This window comes from Callorhinus ursinus, unplaced genomic scaffold (genome assembly GCF_003265705.2).
Source record: "Callorhinus ursinus isolate GAN/ISIS: 27379988/994484 unplaced genomic scaffold, GSC_fseal_2.0 scaffold13, whole genome shotgun sequence".
In the NCBI taxonomy this organism is placed as follows: Eukaryota; Metazoa; Chordata; class Mammalia; order Carnivora; family Otariidae; genus Callorhinus; species Callorhinus ursinus.
The window spans coordinates 24,497,414-24,521,745 of NW_027397075.1; the positions used below are offsets into that span (position 1 = coordinate 24,497,414).

A 24,332-nucleotide genomic window follows, 5' to 3' on the forward strand; every position below is an offset into this window, starting at 1 on the left:
CCCAGGTGCCCCAAACCCAGTCCCTTCTTATGCGAGAAATTCACCCTATTGGAAAAATTACTATGTATTTTCTTAAATAATATCTTTTGTAAAGGGAGTTTTCCTTTTAAAACATAAGTTGGTGTAATAAATTTGTGATTGCTACAGCTGAGTAACGAGTACATGGGCGGCCCAATATATTGTTTATTTGTGTGTCTATTTAAATTTTTCTGCAATTAAAGCTTAAAAAATTCCATGTATAATGCAAATTTTAGAGCGGTCTATGTCATATAACATTCTGTTTCATGTGATTCCACTTTCTAAGAGCACAGATTTCCTAGACAGGACATTTTCATTGCCTCGCTGCCTGTTGATACCTAATGCCAACTGCAAAGACAAAGATGGCCCTTTGGCAGGGAGAACAATGTTCATACTCCCCAAGGGAAACTGATCTAAAACAAGTGACCAGGGCTAGTGAGAAGAAAAGAAGTCAGCCTAAGCCACACAATACAGACACACCAGAGAAAAATGATTGTTGCCACTAGGGCCTGAATTCATTGCTAGTGCCCTTGCTCTTGCCTCTCCATTTGAGAATTAGCATTCAGGACCCTCAGGGGTAGGTAAGTGGATTTTTGAAAAAGTGAATTGGTATTTATTTAGTAGAAGGATAAATGCATCCTGGAAGAAGTGGTTCTAAAATGAGCAGTATGGCATTCCTGGGTTTGAAGTGGTTGGGGTTTAATTTGGCCTTTTAGAACTTCTAAGGTATAACACTTTAAAACTGTAACTTGTCTTGAGATTGAAAACAACTCATTCTTTTATGTAGGAACAACGTATTTCTGATCAGTTGCTCAACTATCAACCAAATCAGTGTTTTATTTGACCTCAACACCTTGCTATTAGTTATAGAGTGTTAGAACTGAAAAGGGACTTTGGTTTTATAAAAGGCATCATTTTGGACAAGAATTCGCTCTAAATACTTTAATTTATTCTACATATATATATATATATACATATAAATATGTATTTACTGTATATATACATATATATGGTATAAAAGGTATGGAAAGGTATGGTAGGTATGGAAATCAATGAAGGTCACCCAAATGAGAAAAAGAATATTCAGAGCTTGCATAGCAAGGGAGTCGGCCACCATCACTTACATTTGGTAGAGATTCAGAGGCAGGCAGAGGAGTGGGATGGTTTCACAGTGAAAAAGAGAAGGCTTCAGACATGCCCTGATTAAAGTTTTGGTATGGGGAGGCCGCAGTCAAGCATCCTAAGTGATTGGTTGAGGGATCATATTTAGTTTTGTCTGGTTGATTCTGAGATAGACACAGGAGCAAAAATTAGGGAAGCCAATAGATTGCCATTTTCCTGACTGTTTTGGGCTCACTGTGATTTTGTGATTTCGGCTTCCCAGGCTGGATGCAGATGTTGTGGGGGCAGAGTTCCATTGTCATGTGTGGACTGGACATTTTCTCTTTGTGTGTTCAGTCTCTCAAAAGGCTCTGTTCAGGATACAGATACAGATGGAATTAAGTCAGTATTTATTAAAAGGGGGCAGCAGAAATAAGAGATGTATACAGATGACTATAATGTAATACAGAGTGTGACAGAAAAGTGTAACTGCACTAACGTGAGTTGGCTCCTTAGTGAGCTACAGGGGAGACTACACCAGGTGGAGTTGTCACACAAAGGAATCTTTATTTGCAGCAAATGAGGAGATCACGGGGAATAATTTCCAAAGCCGTGACTCCCTGAGCAGTGGTGAGGTGGTTCTTCGTGTTTAGGGTTTAGGATGAGTATTCAGAAAGGGGAACTTTGTCATCACATTTAAAGGTGGGTATAAGGTTGTGCAGGCATAATTAGAAAACATGCCTATATGAGCACCATATGTTATGTTAAGGAACCGTGTGCTCCTCCCGAGGCAGAGACTTTAAGATGAAGCAGAAGTAACCGTCGGACAAGGGGAAGGGACTATGGGCATGATTTGAGAGTCCCTATAAGCTAGTTGGGGTCCTGGGCTCCTTATGTCAGGTAAGGAATGCAGGACCTTGCTTGTTCATAGGCCGGCAGCCTATCAGTTGACCTTGAGTCCAAGCTTCTGCAGAGAGAGCTGGTAGATTTGTTCACAGGGTCTGAAAAGAAAAATAACCTATCAGGGAGAAAACAGTTCCCTGAAGAACGAGCTTTAAATTTTCTGCTAGTTTTAACCTCATTAATCCTATGGGGATTAATAATAATTATTATTAATTAATAATCAAAAAGAAATAAAGTCATAATAGCCACTCAGAGAATAGGACAGTTTCACTTCAGAGTAGGCACTTCTGGAAATAGTATCATGTCAGGGTTTACGCAGGAAGAGGGGAGGGGAAGCAAACATTGACAAGCACACATTTCATCAAGGAATTAGAATTCTCATCTTAGGGGAAAGGAGATGTAGGCTCACAGAGGTTAAATTACAGTTGACCCTTGAACAACATGGGTGTGAACTGTGCGTGTCCACCTATATGCAGATTTTCTTCAGTAAATACAGCCCAGTAACGTAAATGTACCCTTCATGATTTTCTTAGTAACATTTCCTTCTCTCTAGCTTACTTTATTGTAGGAATACAAGATATAATACATAGGACTCACAAAAGATGTGTTAATCAGCTGTTTATGTTACCAGTAAGGCTTCTGGTCAGCAGTAGGCTATTAGTAGTTAAGTTTTGGGGGAGTCAAAAACTATACGTGGATTTTCAGCTGTGTTTAGTGGGGGTGTGGGGCAGTGTCCATAACCCCCACATTGTCCAAGGGTCAACTGTACTTTCCTAGAATCGTTCAGCAAGTGACAGAACTGAGAGTTCCATCTGGTTCTCCTGGACAATGAAAGTCACATACTCCCCGCTCCTCATTCCCAACGTTGTATATAACTGAGAGTATCAAAATGCTAAGGCACCAGATACAGGTTTAAAAATATATTCAATATTTTTATTTTTCCTTTAAAAGAATAAAAACCAAAACTATGTTTTCTTTATTCCAGCTACAGAAAGTAAAGTTCACAAGCTTTTCTTGACTGGTGGAGACCTCAGAAATAGATGATTCTCAGTGGAGGGTGTGTCGGACTATCTCGGAGTCCCTGTGGGGCTTACACTTGCCGAAGGGGGAAATCATTGTCAGTAGTTCAACATCACTGTGGTTTAGTATAATCATGCAGATGGATTCACAGCTGTGTATCCTTGGGTGGGTCCCAACCTGCTGAGCCTCTTTTCTCCTCTGTAGCTTGAAGACAATACCATATGTGGCAAATTTTGAGCAGGACTGTCCCCCCTTGCCCCCTCATCTGACCTCTGGTGAATATTTATACTTTGGAAAAAGTTACCACTTAGTATATTTGTTAAAAATATGCTCTTTCAGAGTTTGTTTACAATAATATCTAATATTTAAGTTGTAAATGATCATTAAAAGTATGTTAAGTGTATTTGCCTCTTTAAAAAATTCCATTACATAACCTTTATATGTATCTGCAAGTGACAGTGATTGAGCTGGTGTCACTGTAACGTTTTGCAGAGGACATGTTATCTCCACATTATCAGGGACTTGGTAAGCCTTCATTTGTAAGAACTCCTGTCTTTTCTGATAGGTAACTATTGGGGGGTTATCACCTTATATTTAATCATATTCAGTAATCCCTAATTTGCAGTTGTTATGAATTTGTAAAGAAATAATGTGTGTAGAGTACCTGGCTTGTGTTTAGTGCACAATAAATGTTACTTTCCCCTTCCCTGTATCAAGCCTAGTTAAAAATTCTAGAGACTCCTGACAGTCAGGATTAATCCAGTAAGTACTGTAGTCCACAATGAGGTGGTTCTTGAATATATATGTTTCTTGTTGGAGTGCCCTGAGCACTGAGGTCCTTACTGTTTGTTCAATAGCCATTGATTAGACAAACAATGAAACAATGAAAAAACTAAACAAAGATTGTGTGTGTGTGTGTGTGTGTGTGCATACACACATATATTGCTGAAAGATAAACTGAGGCATGTTAAAAATCTTAAGAGTTTATCTGAACAAAAATTGATTCCAATAGGCCGTCGCCAAACCACAACTGGTTAGCAGCACTGTGCAGATGGGAGCCGGGGAAAGACTTATATAGACAAGGTACAAAATCAAAGAAAGGAAATTGATCAACTATAGCTTAAAGCCTACGTGGCTGTTTGTGATTGGTTGTCCTTAGCATTTGCCTTATTTGGGAAGGGTAGTTAGCTGACTGTGATTGGTTGGTCTTAGGTTTCAATTTCTTAACATTGAGGTATTTACAGGCTTAGGTTTTGGCTTGTTTACATAGGCCACCAAAGTGGTAGGACCACTTTGGTCTAATGGCCTCCTTGTTTAATTTATTTTCTTAATTGTTGATTAAGAAAATCAATATTGACCAGTTAATAAATTAATATTAATTAAGGTTATTAATAATTAATAAAATAAATTAACACACATATATAGACAGTATGTCAAATTCCAAACACTTGGAGATAAGAAACATAATAGAAATTTTAAAGCTTTTATTTATTTATTTGAGAGAGAGAGAGAGAGAGAGCCAGCGGGAGAGGGGCAGAGAGAGAGAGAATCTCAAGCAGACTCCCTGCTGAGCATGGAGCCCGACATGGGACTTGATTCCAGGACCCTGAGATCATGACCTGAGCCAAAGGCAGACGCTTAACCGACTGAGCCACCCAGGTGCTCCAAAATGTAAAAGAAATTTTAAATCATACTTAATTCAGTAGGCAGCATGGAGCCATTGAAGGTTTCGAAGTGTGTGCTTAGTGGTAGGGGTGCATACAATGAACCCGCTGGCATGCTTTGACCTGTGCTTCAGAAAAACTGATCTGGCAGGATTATCCAGAAAAAAATGACTGGAGGAAGCAGCAGCTGGAAATGGAAGAGTAATCTGGAATGTTTAGCTGCATATGGGTGGGGTAACATTCATGGTGGCAACAGTAGCAAGAGAAAAGGGATCAGATGCAAAAAAAAGTGTGTATGTTGAGGTGGAGGTGAAGAGGGGTTGTTAGAAATCAAAGGCAGCAGGGGCGAGTTGGAAAATGGTGTATACATATAAAAGCATGTATATGTGTGTGTGTGTCCCAGGGCACATTTTTAAGTCACCACTGAAATGTACACGATGTACACAATACTTGTGTATTGTATGGAAAACCATCTGCTCTGGAGTGGTTCTCCTTTACCCTCACAGGACTGCCACATTCACAACACTTCTAACACCAGAGGTATGGGGTTTTTTTCCAAACCAATTAATTCCTTAAGATACCAGCTGAGTGTCCTACAATTCAACTCAACTGTGACACTAACTGGAGTTAGTGCAGACCCCACAGGTTAAAGGCTGAGTCCCGTGAGACTGTCTCCTCCTTAGATGTTAATCACAGGTAGTGTGGGTCCCAAGGTTACCCACAACTTCTGACCCTTGACCCTTCCCCCACTTGGATTCAGTTATTTACTAGAACAGTTTACAGAACTCAGGTAAACACAGTTACTGGTTTATTATATAGTAAAGCATATGATATGATAAAGGTTACAAATGAACAGCCAGGTGAAGTGATATATAGGGCAAGGTTTGGAGGGATCCTAAGAGCAGAAGAAACCCCTGTCCCCTTGGAGTTGAGATGTGCTATCTTCCTGGCATGTAGATCTGTTCACCAACCAAGAAGCTCCCCGAAAGCCGTACTACTGGGGTTTGGGATGGTGGATCATTAACTCCATTTCCAGCCCCTCTGCCCTGGAGAATGGGGAGTGGAACTGGAAATTCCAAGCTTCTAATCATGGCTTGGTCTTTCTGGTAACCAACCCAGCCTCCACCCAGGAACCCACCAAGAGTCACTTTATTAGAACAAGAGACACTCTGTCACCTGGGAAATTCCAAGAGATTTAGGAGCTCTGTGTCAGGAACCCAGGGCAGAGACCAATATATATTTTTTCTATTATTTCACTCCTGGGCTTAAAAACATGAACATCTCATTAACACCCACCCACCCTCCAAAAAGATGCAGACAAATTTCTATATGCTCACAATGTGGAGGAAGATCTTGTTCTCCTATGTAGCTGTTAATTCCTGGGTTATCACAGCTGTCCCCTTAATGGCACCTCTACTATGATTCCTTTCACCTGGACTCTTTTTTTCTATTCATACAGCCATATGTTGCCTTATTGCATTATGCCATATTTTACCTTCCTTCTTTGTAATGCTCGGTAATTGTCCAAGGTTAATTTCTATTTTTCCCTGTTTGGCATATAGCTCTCTTGTTGCCTTGGCAACATGTGCATTACACAGCATGTGATACTGTGCTCTGTAATAAGGAATGTTGGCTTAAAGGAGAAAAGTGCTGTATAATGAAAGATGCATCCTGGCAAGGGTTTAAACATGCATAAAGGACATTGAGATCTTTCCCAGTCTTTTAGGTGAATTGATGCTTTTAGCATTTATATCTGTTTCCTTGGTATTTTCTATCTGCCCTTCAGCCACATTCACTGGAAGAAAGGGAACGCATTTAGGAACTGAATAAGTTAGTAGATATGAATGAAAAAAAGGAATAATTTCATTATAAGTTTTGTATACACATTCAATCAATCCTATTCCATTTCCCTAGGAACATGACTTAGTTTTTAGAAGTACATGGTGTTATACGTGGGTATAACATGCAAGGAAGCACTTTACAGATTATAGAAAATAGACAGTTTTTGCCGGTGAGACACTGTCATAATGTGGCTCCTTTTTGCATGGAAATGCATAGATTGCAGATTGAGTTAAACCCCAGAGACCTAACAGTTGTAAACCTCACACACCTTGTAGAATCTGGAAAGGAAATACAGTTGGTGTAAGGACTATTCCTTTAAACCAGTATTAAAAATGATTACATTCCAGGGCGTCTGGATGGCTCAGACAGTTAAGTGTTTGACTTGATTTCGGCTCAGGTCACGATCTCAGGGTTCGTGCCTGAGATCGAGCCCCTTGTCGGGCTTAGTGCTCAGCCGGGAGTCTGCTTGAGATTCTCTCTCTCCCTCGCTCTCTGCTCTTCCTGCTCATGGCTCTCTAGCTCTCTGTTTCTCAAATAGAGAAATAAATCTTAAAAAAAAAAGATTACATTCCATAATTATGTTAGACACACACATATAAATAATATAATAATTAATTATAACATTACTATACTTGAACTCTATTACAGCAGTCAAATACAATTAAGATTTCAGATTAGGATTTTTGGCTAGTGCCGTGGGACAACTGCAAGCCAACCATGGTTGCTAAGTCTGCTGTGACCTCAAGTCCATGTTTTAACTGTAAGATGATAGACACAGGCTATCTAGCCATAAGTAAGGCAAACCCCCCCCCCTTTTTTTTTTTTCATTTTATCATGAAATTGTTGAGAACTGTTGTCAGGAAGAAGGCAACTAGGAGTTCTGATTTCCTTGGTATGGAGAAAACAAAATAATGGGGGATATAAAAGAAAGTTATTGGACTGGAAGGTCTCCATTTGCATGTCTATGCTTAGACCTAGTTTGCTTAGGGACTTTGTATAAAGTAATCCACCATGCATCCTAATTTCTCTCTTGAGCGTATAGGAGAATGAATGAACAGTTGCAGGAAGCCTTGCACAGAGAGCTTTCTTTCATAGATAGATCAGCCAGGAGACGACTTTGCTAACTCTCCACCTTCAGCCTTGCACATGTATAGGATGAACCAGAAAAGTCACATTGAGTTTTCCCTTCTTAAGAGCTAACTGTTCAATGGGTTGGGAAGATCGATATGCCTGTTCAAATGCTTCTGAAAAATAAAGTCCATTTTAACTTTATAGTGCCTTGAATTGGCAGCACTAGCAAAGATGTAGTTAAAGGGGAGGTTCTTTTCCTTTTGCCTTTCTACAGTTTGCTCATCGATCTCAGAGGAATTCTAGGAAATTGAAATTTAAAAATCAATCTATGAAATAAGTAAACCAAGGAATGTCACACAAAGGAAAAGGTCAAGGTCGGCAGCAGCAAAAACCAATTCAAAACCTTGAAAAGCATGAAACATAAGGCAGATAGCCAAATCTGCATACATATATTTATTTTTAGTGTGTGCATCTGAGGTAGGTAAACTGTCATTGGCATGATTATGCTTTTGTTCTTCTAAAGTGCTTTTGCCTTACATTCAGGTTTTAATCCTTTTTAAAAAAATGTTTCTGAATGAGAATCACAGGCAGGGTATTAATTCTTAGACTAAGCAGGCTGGATGCACCTCTGCTAATATGAATTATATACAGGTTATCACTGCTTTTAGAAAGTTCTCTTTATGCCACATTGCTTTAATGAAAGACCTACATTAGTACCTGTTTTTACTAACCAGAATAAATCCTAAGATGATTTTCGCTTTTATGAGAAAAGGGAAAAAGTGGAGTGTTTAGCATCTTTTTGCAGCAAGCCTTTGCAGAGGCAACGCTCACTCCGGGCAGTGAGTGGCGCCCCCTCGTGCCTTCCCCGGGAACTACATTCAGTGTCTTGGCATCTCCCCACCAGAGCTTTGAATTGTATGTGTGACCATCTGCGCTTTATCTCCATTTATTTTATGTATCTGTTGGCGAGATGTGACCTAAGATTTCAGAAAAGCCTAAGAGAGGTTACTTTGGGGGTCTGGAAATGTTCAGAAGGCTTTCCTAATAAATTAGTGGTCCTGGTTTCTTCATTCACTTGAAGCTATTTTGGCTTCTCAGAGGTTTCGTAGGAATGCTACTTTCTGATAACAGGGGGACCCTGTATGTGGTGGAGGTGATTGCAGGCCATCCTTTTGTTCACTCCTGGCACACCTACACTAAAACTGTCCCAGAGACGTCTCTGAGCCTCCATTTTGCAAAAGAACCTGCATAAAGTAAGTTACTTAAGTAACATATCGTGGTATCACATCATTAAAAATGTTTTTAGCTCCTCTGCCTATATGCTTAAGTCAAAGAGCTCATGTTTATTCTCAGTGGATGCAGAGCACATCTATTGCTTGTGGCTCCAAAAACAGCACCCGATGCACTGACAGGTCTTGTCTGGAGCAGCACTCTCAACCTGGATTTCCTGAGAGTATTAAGCCCTAATTGCCTGTGGGAGCCATTGTATGTAATAAATTAACCTCTCTCCTATGATTTGGAATGCTACTAGTCCTCTATCAACCTTAAGAGAATTGAGGAAGTAATCACTCATATTCTGAAGGGCTTCGTTCTCTTACAGAACTCCTGTTGAGAAAGGAGCCTGGGTAGGGCATGACTTTATTTGATATTGTCCTTTGCATTTTTACAAAAGAAGTGTCTAACCCAGGTGAACCTGCACATCAGTGAAACCGCTGGATGAGCGTCTTTTCCTCATCTTTAGAGAGGACCTCACACCTTTGTCTCCTGGGCCCTCGCAAGGACGTTCAGATTCTAGGTTTTCCAGCCCGCGTATGGGGAAAGAGCTGCCTGGTGGTTCCAGGTTGGAAAACAGTGCTTTCCAGGGTGAACACAGATGCCTGGTCTCTCTAACTCAGAAAGTTCGCCATGTTTCCCCACCGTGATCAAGAACACGTGTCTCTTTACATTCCCTCACTCAGTGCACCTTCCTTTCTGGTCTTGAACCTCTTGATTATTTTCTGTTTCTGAAGTCTACCCGACAGTGAATGGACTCTGAGAACTTCCCCTCACATTCATAGCTCTAACCAGGCTAAGGGGATAGAAAGGACCAAAAAAAAAAAAAAAAAAAAAGAGTAAAAAATGGATCAGAGATCAAGCTCCTTGTTATTTTAAGTCCTTTTTGCTGATGCTTGATTTTCTGAAATCAGAATTTAACTTCACTTAAGAAGACTTGGGGACATGTGCTCAGTGCCTTAATGGTGATATTCGTAATCATACTTGATGGTTTTTGAAACTATGTATCATATACATATGTATCATTTGTTCCTCATAGAACATGAGAGATAAGTAGAATTATCTCCATTTAATGGATGAAGATGCAGAGGCTTAAAATGGGAGGCTGTCCCACGATGCTGAACTAATATGTCTCCCAGCTGAATCTTTAACTTAGCCTTGTTTCTTTGTTTCACATTTGGACTGGACTGCACAGTACCCTCTCTTGTCTCTAGACCCTTGGCTCACTGGAACTTTTCCCATTCAGACTAATTGTACAGGGGCACCTGGGTGGCTCAGTCAGTTAAGTGTCTGCCTTCGGCTCAGGTCACGATCCCGGGGTCCTGGGATTGAGTCCTGCATCGGGCTCCCTGCTCAGCGGGGAGCCTGCTTCTCCCTCTCCTTCTGCTGCTCCCCCTGCTTGTTCACTCTCTCTGTCAAATAAATAAATAAATACATACGTACATACATACATACTAATTTTACACACTTCTTGCCTCCTCTGTTCTATCCCGGTGTTCCCAACATTGTTCCACATAATGCCAAGTGTCATTACGAAAATTGTGTAATGACGAGAGACCTTGAAAGAAGAACTTTCAGATCTTTCTCTGAGAATCTCTGTAGATTCTTTCAGCACGAATAATGAATGTGTGGTAATATCTTTCTTGGAATGATGAAACACGGTACCATAGGCCTGTGTTTACTTTTATTAGATTGATTTCTACACCGTTATCTACCGTATCCCCTAGCCACAATTATTGTTGTGTAGGCTTGATGATACGAGAATTCCTTAAAGAGGCCAAGAGGAGGAAAGGAGGGAGTAGAATAAAGTCAGGTTTTTACTGTCTTTCTTGCTATTTGAACTTCAGTGTGTCCTATCAATGACATTTTTGTTCACAAATGTTGGATACTTACTGAATTTGTGGAAGGGTGGACTTCAGTACATTTTATAGTTTGTAGATAACTCCATGTTGAAACTGAATTATAAGTTAAATAATTTATGTTTTAACATAACAGCTAAAATGTAATCTAATGTCTCCTGATTTAAATTCCATCTTCCCTTCATAACCCTTCCTGTCTCTGTTACTCTTATGAATTTTTATGAATTTATATTCATCGAAATCTTTTTGAAACCTAATCAAGTGAAGACTTCAATGACTCTGATAATTTTGACATACATTTCTTATCTGAGAGCTCAAAAATATATCATAGGTGACACTTACCCCTCTGAGCGGTAGGTATGAATGTTCTTAAACTATAATAGGAGATTTTAACATTAATGATCCCTGAGAACAGAGGTACCTGGAAAACAGTGCTGAGTGGATTTCTCCTGAGGGATAAATCTGAGGAGAGGTGAAGAATCATTAGCGGAGAGAGAAAGGATGAAGGGCGAAGTCAATGATAGAAGCATCGTTTGTTCTAACAGTTCTCAGACATGAAATCTGCAACTTTGTGAGGTGTTTAGAGAATCACAGGCATGTTCTAGGCCTTCAGCAAATGTGGCATTTTCTGAATCACAAAACACCATGATGAGAGCTTTCTTTCTGTTGCTGGTTAAATCTCTGATCCCAATGACTTTATGTGGGTGGCTGAGATATACCAGAGTGTTCTTAATCTCTGGTTTTCAGTGGAAGAGGGAGAAGAAGCATGTATTTCTGTTCTGCCAAGTGTGAAGAGAGGAAGGGAGAATTTACTTCATAGGCTCCTGGAAATGGGTCTGTGGTGCCCAGTGGTCAGCAATTGACCAAGCTCTTGGCAACTGACCAAGTGAGACTGTGTTAAAATGGCAAGCTCAGTCAAGAACCCCTTGGCATCTCTTGTTGGTCCTTCTTGCTAAATGTCAGATTAGTAAACCCAGGGCATATTCTGCATTCTCTGCCTTTTTCTTTCAATGGCTGTCTTAGATAATTTGTTTCCTAAGTATTGACTGTCGAGTTATTTTAAGAGAATGACTGGTCTATCTTTGCCAAACCCTTGAGGTTGAGGAATTTCAAGTTAATTCCAGAAGCTAAAATAGGAAAAGAGCTCATCCAGAATCAGGTATCTGCATCAATGAGAAAGTTATCAAGAACGACTTTCCACTTACTAGGATTTCTCCTGTGCCCTGAGTAAGGGCTAATGATTAGACTATTGATTCTGTCTACCAGGGTGATAATGAGGTGTGACTAATTTAAAATGAGTATAAACAGTTTAGTCCATTAGCTCTGAATTTAGAAGATAGAAAGAAAAAGGTAATTTCTAGGTAGACCAGTTTAGTTGCTGAAGACTACTAGTCATTGCACAGAATGTTTACATATGGTATATTATAGCAGGCAGTTGGGGACATTTGACCCTAAAATGTGTGACAGTAGATGTTTGAATAAAGGGCTTAGAGTACAAGATTTTAATACCATTAAAGTGACCATTCTTAAATAATCCAAATTTCTAATGAAAAAAATAATTATAAAGGTAATAGATACTCATGGTTAAAAAACAAACAAGCATACAAATAGCACAGAAATGTATACAGCAAAAAATAGAGGTCCTCTGCCACCAATTCCTTATGGTCTCTGCCCCAGATGGCAAAATAGTCAAGGCAGGGGCTCATCATCAAAATATTTGTACTCTAAAAGGAATGATAAATAGGTACAGAATTAACTTATACATAAGTCATATAAAGTAAGGTGGGAGTAAATACTGAAAAATAATTACAATAAAGTTATGTGTGAGTTCCAAAGGTGCTATGATTACAGTCAGTTGGTATGAGAGAGGCAGAGGAAAGGATTAGGAATGATTTCAGTAAGAAAGTGAACGTTGAAATTTTCCTAAAAGTGTAATCATATTTCCCCAGACAGGATGGGAAAAGGAAGGACACAGCTGGCCAAAGGAAGAGAATGGGACAAGGTGAGGCAGTGAGCGATAGCCAGGCATGCACGGAGCATGAGGTGTTGTGAGGAGAGTGGGGAGTTACAAGGCTGGAATGATGTTTCGGGCCTTACTGTGGAGAACGTTGAGAGGTCACTCAACTTACAGAGAGCTCATGGGGTTGTCAGGTCAATCCAAAATTTTTAATAATTAAAGTGTGACATAGTCAACTCATTCCTGCATTAATCTGCCAATTGAGTGGGCTAAGGTCGACGCAAACAGCAGTCCATGACAGAGAGAATACCAAGCAGGCTAGCCGTGAACTAAGTGATGACAACAGTGGAAATGTATGTGGGGAACATGACAGCCTTCAGAGGTGCACATAGCTGGATATGGGCGCAGAAGGAGGATTCCTATAAAGGCCACCACGGTCAGCAAGAGTCCTGCTCATCCTCATCTTGAAGCCAGGATGAAGCCATTGACTTAGGATGCTAAGGTCCTGCATCCTTCTTTTCCATCACTTTATCCTGGCTACCCTCTAGGCTCAGCTCAGGCTTACCTTTCTCATGAAGCCTTTCCCAGTATTTCAGGAGACTCTGGCGACTCTCCTACTTGAACTCTGACTGCAAGAGCAATTAGCCATTAGGCTCTTCTGAAGGTTAAACAAATGACACCTCAGAGAAACAAAAAGAGTTCTGAAAACCTAAGTTACTCTGTCATAGATATTTAATACTCTTGCATTTTTTTTACCTCATGGGCAAATACTACTATGGCCAAATATTATATGTAAATTAGCCAAGGAACTTCTTTCCCTCTTACAGCTGTAAAAACTACTTCTCTTGATTTACTTGTCTGCCCCATGGCTCTTCCCTGCATCACTTTTTGTCTTTGGCTCTCTATCATTATGCAGGAGGCCCCTTCTCTTTCTCTCTCTTTCCCCTAGACTTCTCTTACATTTTTTTTTTCCTACATACAGCTCTATCCCTCTGTCTTTCAGTAGGTTTTTCCTATGAATAAAGCTCTAGTGAACACCATTGTTTTATCTGCCAGCACCCTTCTAGCCTCAACCCGCGCAACATTATAAAGCATAGTTTGGGCCCCAAATTCAGGTATGGGAATGAGAGGGGGAAGCAATTTGTCCTTGGGTTTCTGGACTGTAAACTATAAAACTCAGAAGGTAGGGGTACCATGTTTCCTGCTCTGTGCGTTAGAGAACTAGGGGAAGCTTCTGGTCGGTGGAGAAGCATGAGGCAGACACAAGAGGGGCTGAGATAGAAGGCAGAGAATGTTCTGCAGGTCAGCTCTGCCTGAGACCCACTCACATTCTGATCTTTGAGTTGCACAAAACATCCCACAATGCTTACAACCCATTTCCTGGTTTAAGTCAGAATTCTATCACTTGTAACCCAAGTAATCCTAACAAATCTAATGAGCACAGTTTTTAATTAATTCATTTATTCAGAATAGAGGTTATATTCCTTGACATTGATGAGAGAATTGCTTTATTTAAAAACAAATGAAAATTATATGCATAAACCAGAAAAAAATCTTTCTCAGGGTGCCTGGGTGGCTCAGTCTATTAAGGGTCCAGTTCTTATTTCTGCTAAGATCATGATCTCAGGGTTGTGAGATGGAGCCCTGTGTCAGTCAGTGTCAGGCTCTACACTGGGTGTGGAGCCTGCTTGAGATTCTCTCTCTCTCTCTCTCTCTCTCTCTCTCCCTCTCCCTTTGCCCCTCCCCCCTCTAAAAAAAAGAAAAAAAATCTTTATTTCTGTAAAATCACAAAAGCATAAAATCTCCACCTTTTTCAATTAGTTACTGCTTTTGAAAAAATAAATCTACATTCAAGATGAACTAGGAGAGATTTACATGTAACTAGATTTTATGTGTGTATTTTTTCGTCATAATTATTCATGAAAATGGTCCCTTTTTCATAGGAAAAAGTAATTAATTCTGAGTTGAAATACTGACGACCATCTACTGTAACATGAGGGAAAATCATACCAATTAGAAGCAGCTTTAATTGAATTATTGTAGCAGAAAACAGTTTGGGTTGCAAATTTTAATCTCATTATTCATATTTAACCTTCATTAGAGGCTGACTCTGCTTTCTTGCTGTCACCACTGAATTCTGAAGTGCAAATCATATGCTTCTTTAGCAAGGCTTCTTGAAGGCAGAAGAATTATAGACAGGTTTAAATTATGTAATTCCTGCCACCACCTAATTGTCTTAAGATATCTGAGAACCTCTTGACTCATCGTTTCTTCTCATATCCAGCACTTAAAATGATGGCAGCACACAATAACTTGAAAGTATGTGCACATAGGAAAAAATTCATTCAGTATGCCCATTTATATTTCCAAATGCCTGTGCTTAATGGTGGATTACAATAAGAAGTTGGAAAACTTCCTTTGAGATTTTGATTGATTAATTTCTCTTTCAGAACTACAGCGTACGGAACGTTTTAGGTTTTTTTTTCATGCACATGTTTCGCCTACAGTCAGGGTGTCTCTGCGTTCAGCTTCTGGTTTAATGAAATCAATTGTCCTGATATTATGATAAAGTTCCGGCAAATATAGCTACAAGTAAATTTAATTAAACGCCCATCATTGTTTAGAACATTATGAAACTGGAAAGGTTTCAAGGCAGCGATTTTTGTTTTCATAGCTATGTGGGAATCCCCTGTCTGGCAGGCCCCTTTTGAATAATTAGTAATGCTCCTCAAGGATGTACCTGCATAATCCGCTTTCTCTTTCATTCCACCAAGTGTGAGGGCGGGCACTGTTTAACCTGAGCAGTATTTGGAATATATCACAAGCATTGAAATGACATCTAAACTATTCCAAAGGAAGGGCTAATTATGAATTCCCGGAAAAAGAGCAGCGTGTTGGAGTTCAACAGTGCCTTTCATCTCAAGAGCTTATGCATGACCGTGAACTTGAGTCTCACATCTATGAGTAGGAAGACAGCCTCATAAACAGCCTCTGATTTACCCTTATGTTTTGAAGGAAGAAATTCCTCTAATAAACAAGCTGAAGAATCCCCGCATGAAATGGAACAAAAATAATAAGAATATTTTAGTTTCTTGTACATTAAGCTCTTCTGTTCCAGTATTTCTGACCCAGCCTGTTTTTTCCAACAAATGTTAGATAAAAGGTAAAAAACAAAAATAAAAAACAAAACAAAAAAACAACCATTTTCAACATCTCAAGCATCTCAAACAATTTAACTTGCACTTTTCCTTTGCGTCTCGGAAAAATCAACATGTGCTATAAACAAAAATTCAATGCATCCCCCCCTTTTTTTGAACCTTCCTTATGAGCCAGGCACTTTATGTATTAGCAATACAAAAATGAGTAAGGTGAGATTTCTTTTTTCAAGAAGTTCACATCTAAGGGAGACCAGACAGATATTAGATAATAATTAAATGTGAAAGGTTTTGTAATTGAGGTATAAAAAAGTTTCGATATTCTCAAAACTACTTTGCAAGAGACAATTGTTTTACTCTTTACACACATAGAGGGTTAGTTTGCATAGAGAAAATAATTACTTTTGCAAAGAGTACTCAATCTCAGTTCAATTTTTTGATCCTCTAAACTTCAAGAGGCAAATTCATCGAGAAAATATGATGGCAGAGATATTTTCACTTTGTAAAAAATGAATGCAATCTCATTTCTTCCTTTCTTCTCAATATTATCTTTTCATAGTTTACATAGTCTTTGTTTATATGCATAAACATTCTTCCTGACACTTCTTCTAATCAAATCCTCTGTCTTTTGGGGGATAACCCAAAGCCAGTTTCTATAAGAAATCTAAGACAGAGCTTGTCCGTGGGTATTTCTGTCTACTTCATGATTGACAATTGGTTGCTTCTAATAAATATGTGGCATTTAACCACAGCTGTCTTTTCAGCTGGATTGTCAAAGAAAGAAAAAGGGCTTGGGGCTTCCTAGTACAGTGATGAGGGAAGAAACTTATGTTGATGAGGACGGAGATGATGATGATGATGACTATAAAGGCAGCATTATGGGTAAACATTTATTAGCATTGTTTCATCAATCCTCAGCCCTGATGAGATGTGTAATGCTATTGTCTCCATTTTACAGATGAGAAAACTGAGTCTCAGAGTTTTAAAGTATGTTACCTGTTCATAAAATTTTCGGGTAACACAGCCAGGATTCAAACTTAGATTTGACTGGCCTCAGTGCGTGTTCTTAATCACACTGCTATTTGCGTTGATGTTAAATGTGCTGACAGTTGGAAGCAATTTATAAAAGGTCCTGATCAATTTAATGGGCTCATCTATTTGTCTCTGATAGGGAACTGGCTCTTTGACATAAGTGAGGAGACTTACCCGGTTCTGAACACTGATGATTATTTCCAGACTTAAGTAATTTTGTAGCTAGAAGAAATCTTACCAATCACATGCCTCTAACTTCTTATTTGAAGGGTGAAGAAAGTAGGACTCAGAGAGAGTCTCAGTGACCAGCCATGGCCAGCTGTCCTGATCATAGCTCAGTGTTCTGTCATCCCAAGCTGAAATTTTCCTCACCCTAGAAATGGGCTTATGAGAGTGAAAACTAACTAACTCTTTACAACTCAATGGCACACTGATGAAAATGACAGATAATAGATTGATCGGTCAATAGATGTGTGTATGTGTAAATATCTTCTTTGGGATGTTTGAGATATCTGAGTCCTTTGGCCTTAAATTTAAATTGTCCCCAAAAGTTTAGTATTTATTGGTGTTACTTTGTATAGTGTCTCATCTCTCTTGCTGCCTAGCTTGCTCTATTAGTTTGTCTGCTTTTAATATTCTCTTTCTCACCCGATTTGCTATTGCAAATAGTGGGAAAGCAGATAATCAAGTGTGTTAAAACCATGCTTAATATAAAAATAATTAGACTCCAAGTGAATGTGTAAGGAAACTTCATTAAGTAAGATGGATGTGTTTGTGTGTATGTATGTATGTATTTATATTTTTTAAAGATTTATTTATTTGAAGAGAGAAGAAGTAGGAAGGGCCGAAGGAGAGGGAGAAAGAGTCCCAAGCAGACTGCTCTGAGCGTGTAGCCCAGTGTGGGGCTTGATCCCATAACCGTGAGATCACAACCCAAGCCAAAACCAAGAGTCGGATGCCTAACCAACTGTGCCACCCACGCACCCCAAGGATGCGTTTTTATATGTGGTCTTTGGGACTGATTTCAACTTTTAGAAACCAGATCGTTTTTGTCTTTGTCTTTGTCTTTGCTTTTGTTTTGTTGTTTTGTTTGTTTTTTGCTCATTCTAGGGCATGGTAAAGTTCACAGATAAATCATATCTAAATAAAGATAAAAACACCTGACTACATTTCAGTGATCACATTTTCAGTTTAGAACACAAATCCTCTTTTTACATGGGAGTTTATCTTTTTTTCTATTATGGAAATTATGACTCAGAAAGATTAAAACTTTTAAAATATAACCACAGAGCTCACTCTCAGTTCCCAGATTCCTGATCTCGTTCCTTCGGGATCCAATGAACTGAGAGGTGGTGTGACTGCAGAGAAAACACCTGTCTCTACTCATAGCAATGAACCTTAATTGAGTCCCAGCCAGAGGTGATTGTTGCCACATCCTGGGGTGTGGAGTTATGAAGGGGCATCAGAGAGGTTTCCCCATCTGTCTAATCTGACTTGGTTTAAACTGTTAAACTCATAATCCAAGAGTCTGCAGGCTGCCTCTAGACAAGACCAAGCAGCTTTTCTTCATTCCTGGACACTGTGTTAGGTGAATGAAGGGCAAAGAGTAACAAAACAAAAAGTCAGAAAAGTATGACTATTTTCATGTTTCTATACTTAGACAAGATGTATTTATTACATGAAAAGATTTAGCTATTGTTGGGATCTTTGGAGGGCCAATAAAAAAAAATAAACCTTCTTTTTCTGAATTCCAAACCAGTTGAGAATTACAACCAAAGCGTAAGGCAGAAAGGGGTCATAGGTATTACCTGAATTGCTGATAAAGCTATTATCGAAGAATGTTTGCACAGACATAAACTTTAATCCTGAAACTCAATCCTGATCAGTTGTACTCACTCACAAGGGCAGGCCTATCACACCAGCAGAATTGGACGTGGGCTTCTCCATGGAAGGAGGATGGGCCCATGACCAATTCCGATTTCTCATTCCCAACTCTTCTACCTGATAAGTTGGCCCAGTTTCCCTGGAGTAGCAGGTGTGAGGGGCAGAAAGAGGCAGGGGAGTGAGACAGTGGTGCTCCCTCTACATAAAAAAACAAAAAACAAAACAAAAAAACCCAAAAATATGAGGAGTGGGGAATAAACATCCCTAAGCATTGGGGGTGTGCGTGGACATTTGAAGTCCAAGGTTTATTGTCTATCTATGGTGCTTTATATATGTTGTATAATTTAACCTTAAAATACTTTACCCCCCACCCAGCCCCAACCCTACCCTTCAAACATTGTGAAGGAGTTACTATAAATATTATTATCACCACTTAAAGGTGAGGAAGTGGCCTTAGAGAGGTTGCGTACCTTGCTCAGAAGTAAACACGGATGGTCACAAGAAGAGCAGAGTCCCATGCAGACCTATCTGACTCAGAAACCCATTCTCCCCACATCTCCAGTTTCTGGTGAACAGTTTCTCATGTGAATACATATGAAAATACTTATCCAGGGAAGTGAGATTTCTTAGTTGAAAACCATTCTGAATCTGTGTTGATGGGAATTTGGTAATTCACTGATACAAAGTTTAGACTGTGATTTTGTTAACTTTTTGGGGGGATAATTTTAAACTTACAGAAAAGATGCAAAAATAGTTCAGAGAATTCCCAGATGCCCTTACACAGCTTCCCGTAATGTAAACATCGTCTAGAATCCTAGCAAAATTACCAAAACCAGGAGATTGATATTGGTACAGCACTATTGGATACACTACAAACCTTACTCAATTTTTACCATTGTTTTCAGTATTGACTGTGACTTCCTTTGAGGACAGCAACTGTATTATATTCATTTTCATATCCACAGTGCCCATGGGCAAGTCTGGTCTGGAGTCGGTGATCAGTAGCTGTTTGTGGAATGAGTAAATGAGTGAATGGATGTTGAGCTCCATAACACAACTTCTGTGTGTTTGTGTGTATCTGAGTGCCACAGGTATAGAAACACACAGGGATTATGATCTGAATGAATGTTGTTCAGATCTAAATTCCACATTAGGCTTTGTAAAGTATAGTTCTTTAAAACTGAAAACTTTTCAAAAGCAAAAGAGTGTACTAACCAGATTGAAACAGATACAGCAGAATTCACCAAATGGGCAGAAAGCTAGAATGCTACATTCATTTTATCATGAGTGTGTGTGTGTTACTGTTTTCTCCATCATCTTTTAACCAAACTAAAAATATTAATGTGACAAAGGGTAGAAAGGCAAGGATATGGCATTACACTTGATTGGGCAAGACTGGTATGAAAAGCTGTAGTAAGAACTGATTTTTCTGAAAAAAGTTCAACTTTTTTAAAAGGTTTTAATTATTTTGTTATTGTTATTTAGATGGAAGACGTCATAGCACGCATGCAAGATGAAAAAAATGGAATTCCTATTCGTACTGTCAAAAGCTTTCTTTCCAAGATACCTAGCGTCTTCTCTGGTAAGTGTACATTCAGTGCAACCCTGTTTTCTCTAGCACCTTCGACATAACCATTTAAAATCAATTCTAGCCACTCAGTATTGAAACTCTCTCTCTAACTCTTATGAAATACCCATGCCATGTTCCACATCATGTTGGACCCTTGGAGTGATAGTAAAACAAAACAAAAAACCAAAAATCATGACCTTACTTTACTCTGGGTCAGTTGCAAAGACGTAATGAACAATGTGAAATAATAGATGATCTTAAAGATGTATGAAACAATGTGGAAGAGGTTATATATAAAAATTAGGAGGATGAGGGGTGCCTGGGTGGCTCAGTGGGTGAAGCGTCCGACTTTGGTCTCAGCTCAGGTCTTGATCTCAGGGTCATGTGTTTAAGCCCTACTTAAAAAAAAAAAATTAGGATGGTGAAGAACATCAGTCAGGAAGGTGTTCCTGAACAGCAGTGATGAACTGAGTTTGAAAAGTAAGGAGTCCTATCAGCTTCAAGACCACCAGCTGTGTGTGCAGAACTGGGGGTGACCAGGGTAAGGATGTATAGAGACAGAGATGTGCAGAGAGGCTGGAACAGACAGACTTGGGTCGGAGGATGAGGGTCTTTGAAAGTCAACCCAAGAATCTAATTCTGATGTATGGAGAATATGGAGATCCGTCATGCTCTCACAGAGTGCATTATGATGAAGGTGCTCAGGGCAAATTGGTGTTCAGTAAGGGCCATTGTCACCATGGTAGGTCCAAGTCCTGTGTAGAATAGTTTGGGTGCCAACATTCTGATATCCAGGGAGTGAAGGAATAGAGGGGAAAACATGAGCATCTGTTAAATAACTGGGCATATAGGGCTATAAGAGGACATAACCCAATGGGGTTTGGTTTTGTTTTTTAATTGGGTGACTGTGAAACTAAAGAATCAGCAGAAATAGGGAAGCCCCACAGTTTGATTGGAAGTGACTGGAGAAACCCTAGAGAAAATGGTGGTGATAAGTTAGAAATCTGTGCTCCAGCTCCCCGAGACTGGGGATGCCCAAGCTGTGGGACTTAGGCATGCCGAGCCTGGGCTAGCATGGCCTGGAGAAGAAGCAGAATCAGACAGAAACTTCACGGTGAGCGAGCAGGGTGAGGAGGCTGGGCAGAGCTTGCGGAGGAGGTGTTTGATGGGGTTCCCGAGCAAGGGTTCCATGGTGCTTCCTCGTGAACAAGAGTCAAAAGGAGAGCAGTGGTCAGCAGGCCTTCAGCCTTGCTGAGAGGGTACCTGATTAGGACCACAGAATAAGCAGGCAGGCCCGGATGTTGGTGTTTGGTGGCTGCATTGCTCTTTGTTGAATGGGAGAGAGAACAAGGAGCAGACAAACGCTGCCATAGGAAGACATTTGGTCTCCCAAAACACGCTCTTTTTCCTGTTTCTTCCTTTCATGCCCACTTTGTTTCAGTTTCTCGCTCTTCTCGGATGATGGCCTGTATTTTCTCACATCTGGGGCTTTACTCCATCTTTGCCCTTCTCACTGACTCACTTCCTGACTTCCAGGTCATTTTGACTATGACATTCTGTCCATTCTTTAACAGCTAGTTCAGAGAGCTCTTCAGAGAAAACTGCCCTGAGCCTTCATTCTCTGTGCTCTCAAAAAAACTTGTTTTTTGCTTCTCTAATAGCAGTTATTATGGCCTACTCTGTCTTACAGATATTTTTGTATAATGTCTTATATCCCCTAGGAAGTAGTAAGTTCCTTGGAGTCAGCGATGTAGAGAGTTAACTTTGTATCTAAACACAAATATGAAACTTACTCCTATTTTGATGACCAGTGAGAGAACTTACCTCCTTAGATACTGTAACGCAGAGGTTGCAAACTGAAATGCAGTCAGAATCCAGCCTGATAAATGCTGTGAGTTACCCACCCGTCTGCCCTGGGAACCGTGTTCAGGTCAGGAGTGCATGGCCTGTGTGAAGGAGTGGCAGTTCAGGAATTTTTAATGACAATATCCATAAACAAAAATGGCTGAACAAAAAAAGTTTAGCTCCTCAGATTAAGCCGGGCTGTAAGTTTGAGTTATCTGCTCTCATGGTAAATCTAAAATTTTTGGTTGAGTTCTTCAAGTAGCAATACCTCATACATTTTCCATACAGTTCCATAAAATTTCATACAGCTCCAATGTAACATCCTCCTGGAAGAACGTTTGATTGACAATATTAAGATATTAATGAAAAGGTAAGATTGGACATGTAGACAGAGAATGAACAATGAGGTTCGTTTTAATGTTCATTAACATAAAACAACAATGGTAGTTACTATGTAAAGACAATTATCAATGACAGTTTCATATTAATGTAATTAGTTTCTAATTATCATTCTGTGTTTCCTGGAAACTTTCATGAGCCCTGCCTCACAGGTTTAATTATCTGTTTTGCTGTAGATTTCATTGACATAATAGTATTATATCTAGTATTTACCAACCTCTTTGTTGTAATAGTCCCAAATTATAATGGTCTGAAGCCCCGTCTACTTCACTAGCAGTTTTTGGTCTTTTGTAGTAATTTTCCTCCCCTGATATTTCTTACAGTGACTTGGGGTTAATCCCTGTGTTCTTTTGTGGTCCCACTTACCACCTGCTGCTTGCTCTCTTGCCTCTCGGCCTCTCCTTCCCCCCTCTAGGCGTGCCTCATGTCCTAAAGAAATAATGGATCTGCTAACGTCACGCCCTTTAGCAGAACCAGAAACCAGTTGTGATGAATGAGTGATGTCATGTGTGAGAGGAGGGTGGTGTGATTGTCGGGAGTCTGTCTTGTTGTGGACTATTCCACAGGGGAAAAGGGTCTCTAGTATGGTGAATCCAGCTCTTTCCGGTTATCCACTGATGCTCCAATAAAGTCTTGATGCTCAAAACATGGTCCATGGACCAGTCGAATCAGCCTCATCTGGAAATTTATTAGAAACATAATATGTGGGCCCACCCCAGACCCACTAAATAGAACCCCAATTTTAACACTAAAGCTTAAGAATAGGGCAGCAGGGCTGGACTGGGTTCCAGGTCAACACCTGTGTTTTACCCAGGGCGCTGGGTGCAGCGGCCAACTTGCTTGTGCTGATCTTTCTAGGGCTTTCAAGGGCTCTGATTATTATTATTGTTATTGTTTTTTTAAATTTTTTATTTTCTACAATCTGGCCTCAATCAAGGCTATCCTAGGCCATTAAATGTTATTTGCTGTTGTGTTTGTTTTGCTTGTGGGAAGGAGGAGGGTTTAGGAAGAAGAATCTAGTTCCTTTACTCCCCACCCAAGAACCTCCTCAGCATCTCAGACTGATGGATGTTAACAGCCACGTGGAGGGATGGGCACTATCCAGCGACACCTGACTGCACTTATGCATAATATACATGTCATGATGGCCAAGTAATGCCCCACCTGCCCCTGGTGAGAATATGTTGAGAAAGTGATCATGCAGTCCTATCCTCTCACAACATCTGAGATCCAGACCCCGATCATGTCCAAAAATCTTATTACACAGATAATATAACTGTGATTTGGGCTTTTGGGTTTTTGTTTCTTTGCTTTACGCCCTCCTGATAAATGCATTTCTTCCAGCTAAACATCCAAGCTTTTTTTTTTAATGATTTAGGTCTTAGAACAGTTAATTTTGGCCTCCTGGTTTCTGTGGTGCCAAGATCGGGGGAAAAGTCTTCGAATGAATCCCCCATGCTGATCCTTGAACTGTGGGGTAGGACATATTTTTGGGTGGATCTGATCACATTGTTTCTCCCCCAAATTACTTTCTCACCTGCAGAAGTAGCTTGGGCAGTTCTGATGGTGGCATGTGACTGTACCCCTCCCGTTTAGGGGATGAGCTCAGTGGCAAATGCTGACCAGAGCCTGGCCTGTCAGTTCTCTTTCTTGGGATTCTTCTGTTGAGTTTCCCAAACTTCCATTCAGTGTGTGTGTGTGTGTGTGTGTGTGTGTGTGTGTGTGTGTGTGTGTGTGTGT

The 24,332-nt window shown here is 39.9% G+C and overlaps 1 protein-coding gene across 14 annotated transcripts in view; it reads left to right on the plus strand.

Moving 5' to 3' along the window:
• The window catches only part of RGS7 (regulator of G protein signaling 7), a 550,220-nt gene that overhangs the window by 230,794 nt on the left and 295,094 nt on the right, over nt 1-24,332 (plus strand). For all 14 annotated transcript variants that reach the window (XM_073899936.1, XM_073899935.1, XM_073899932.1 and 11 more), the window contains one exon: nt 20,264-20,360. In XM_073899936.1, coding sequence (XP_073756037.1) covers nt 20,264-20,360 — 97 coding nt within the window. The remainder of the gene's footprint in view (nt 1-20,263; nt 20,361-24,332) is intronic.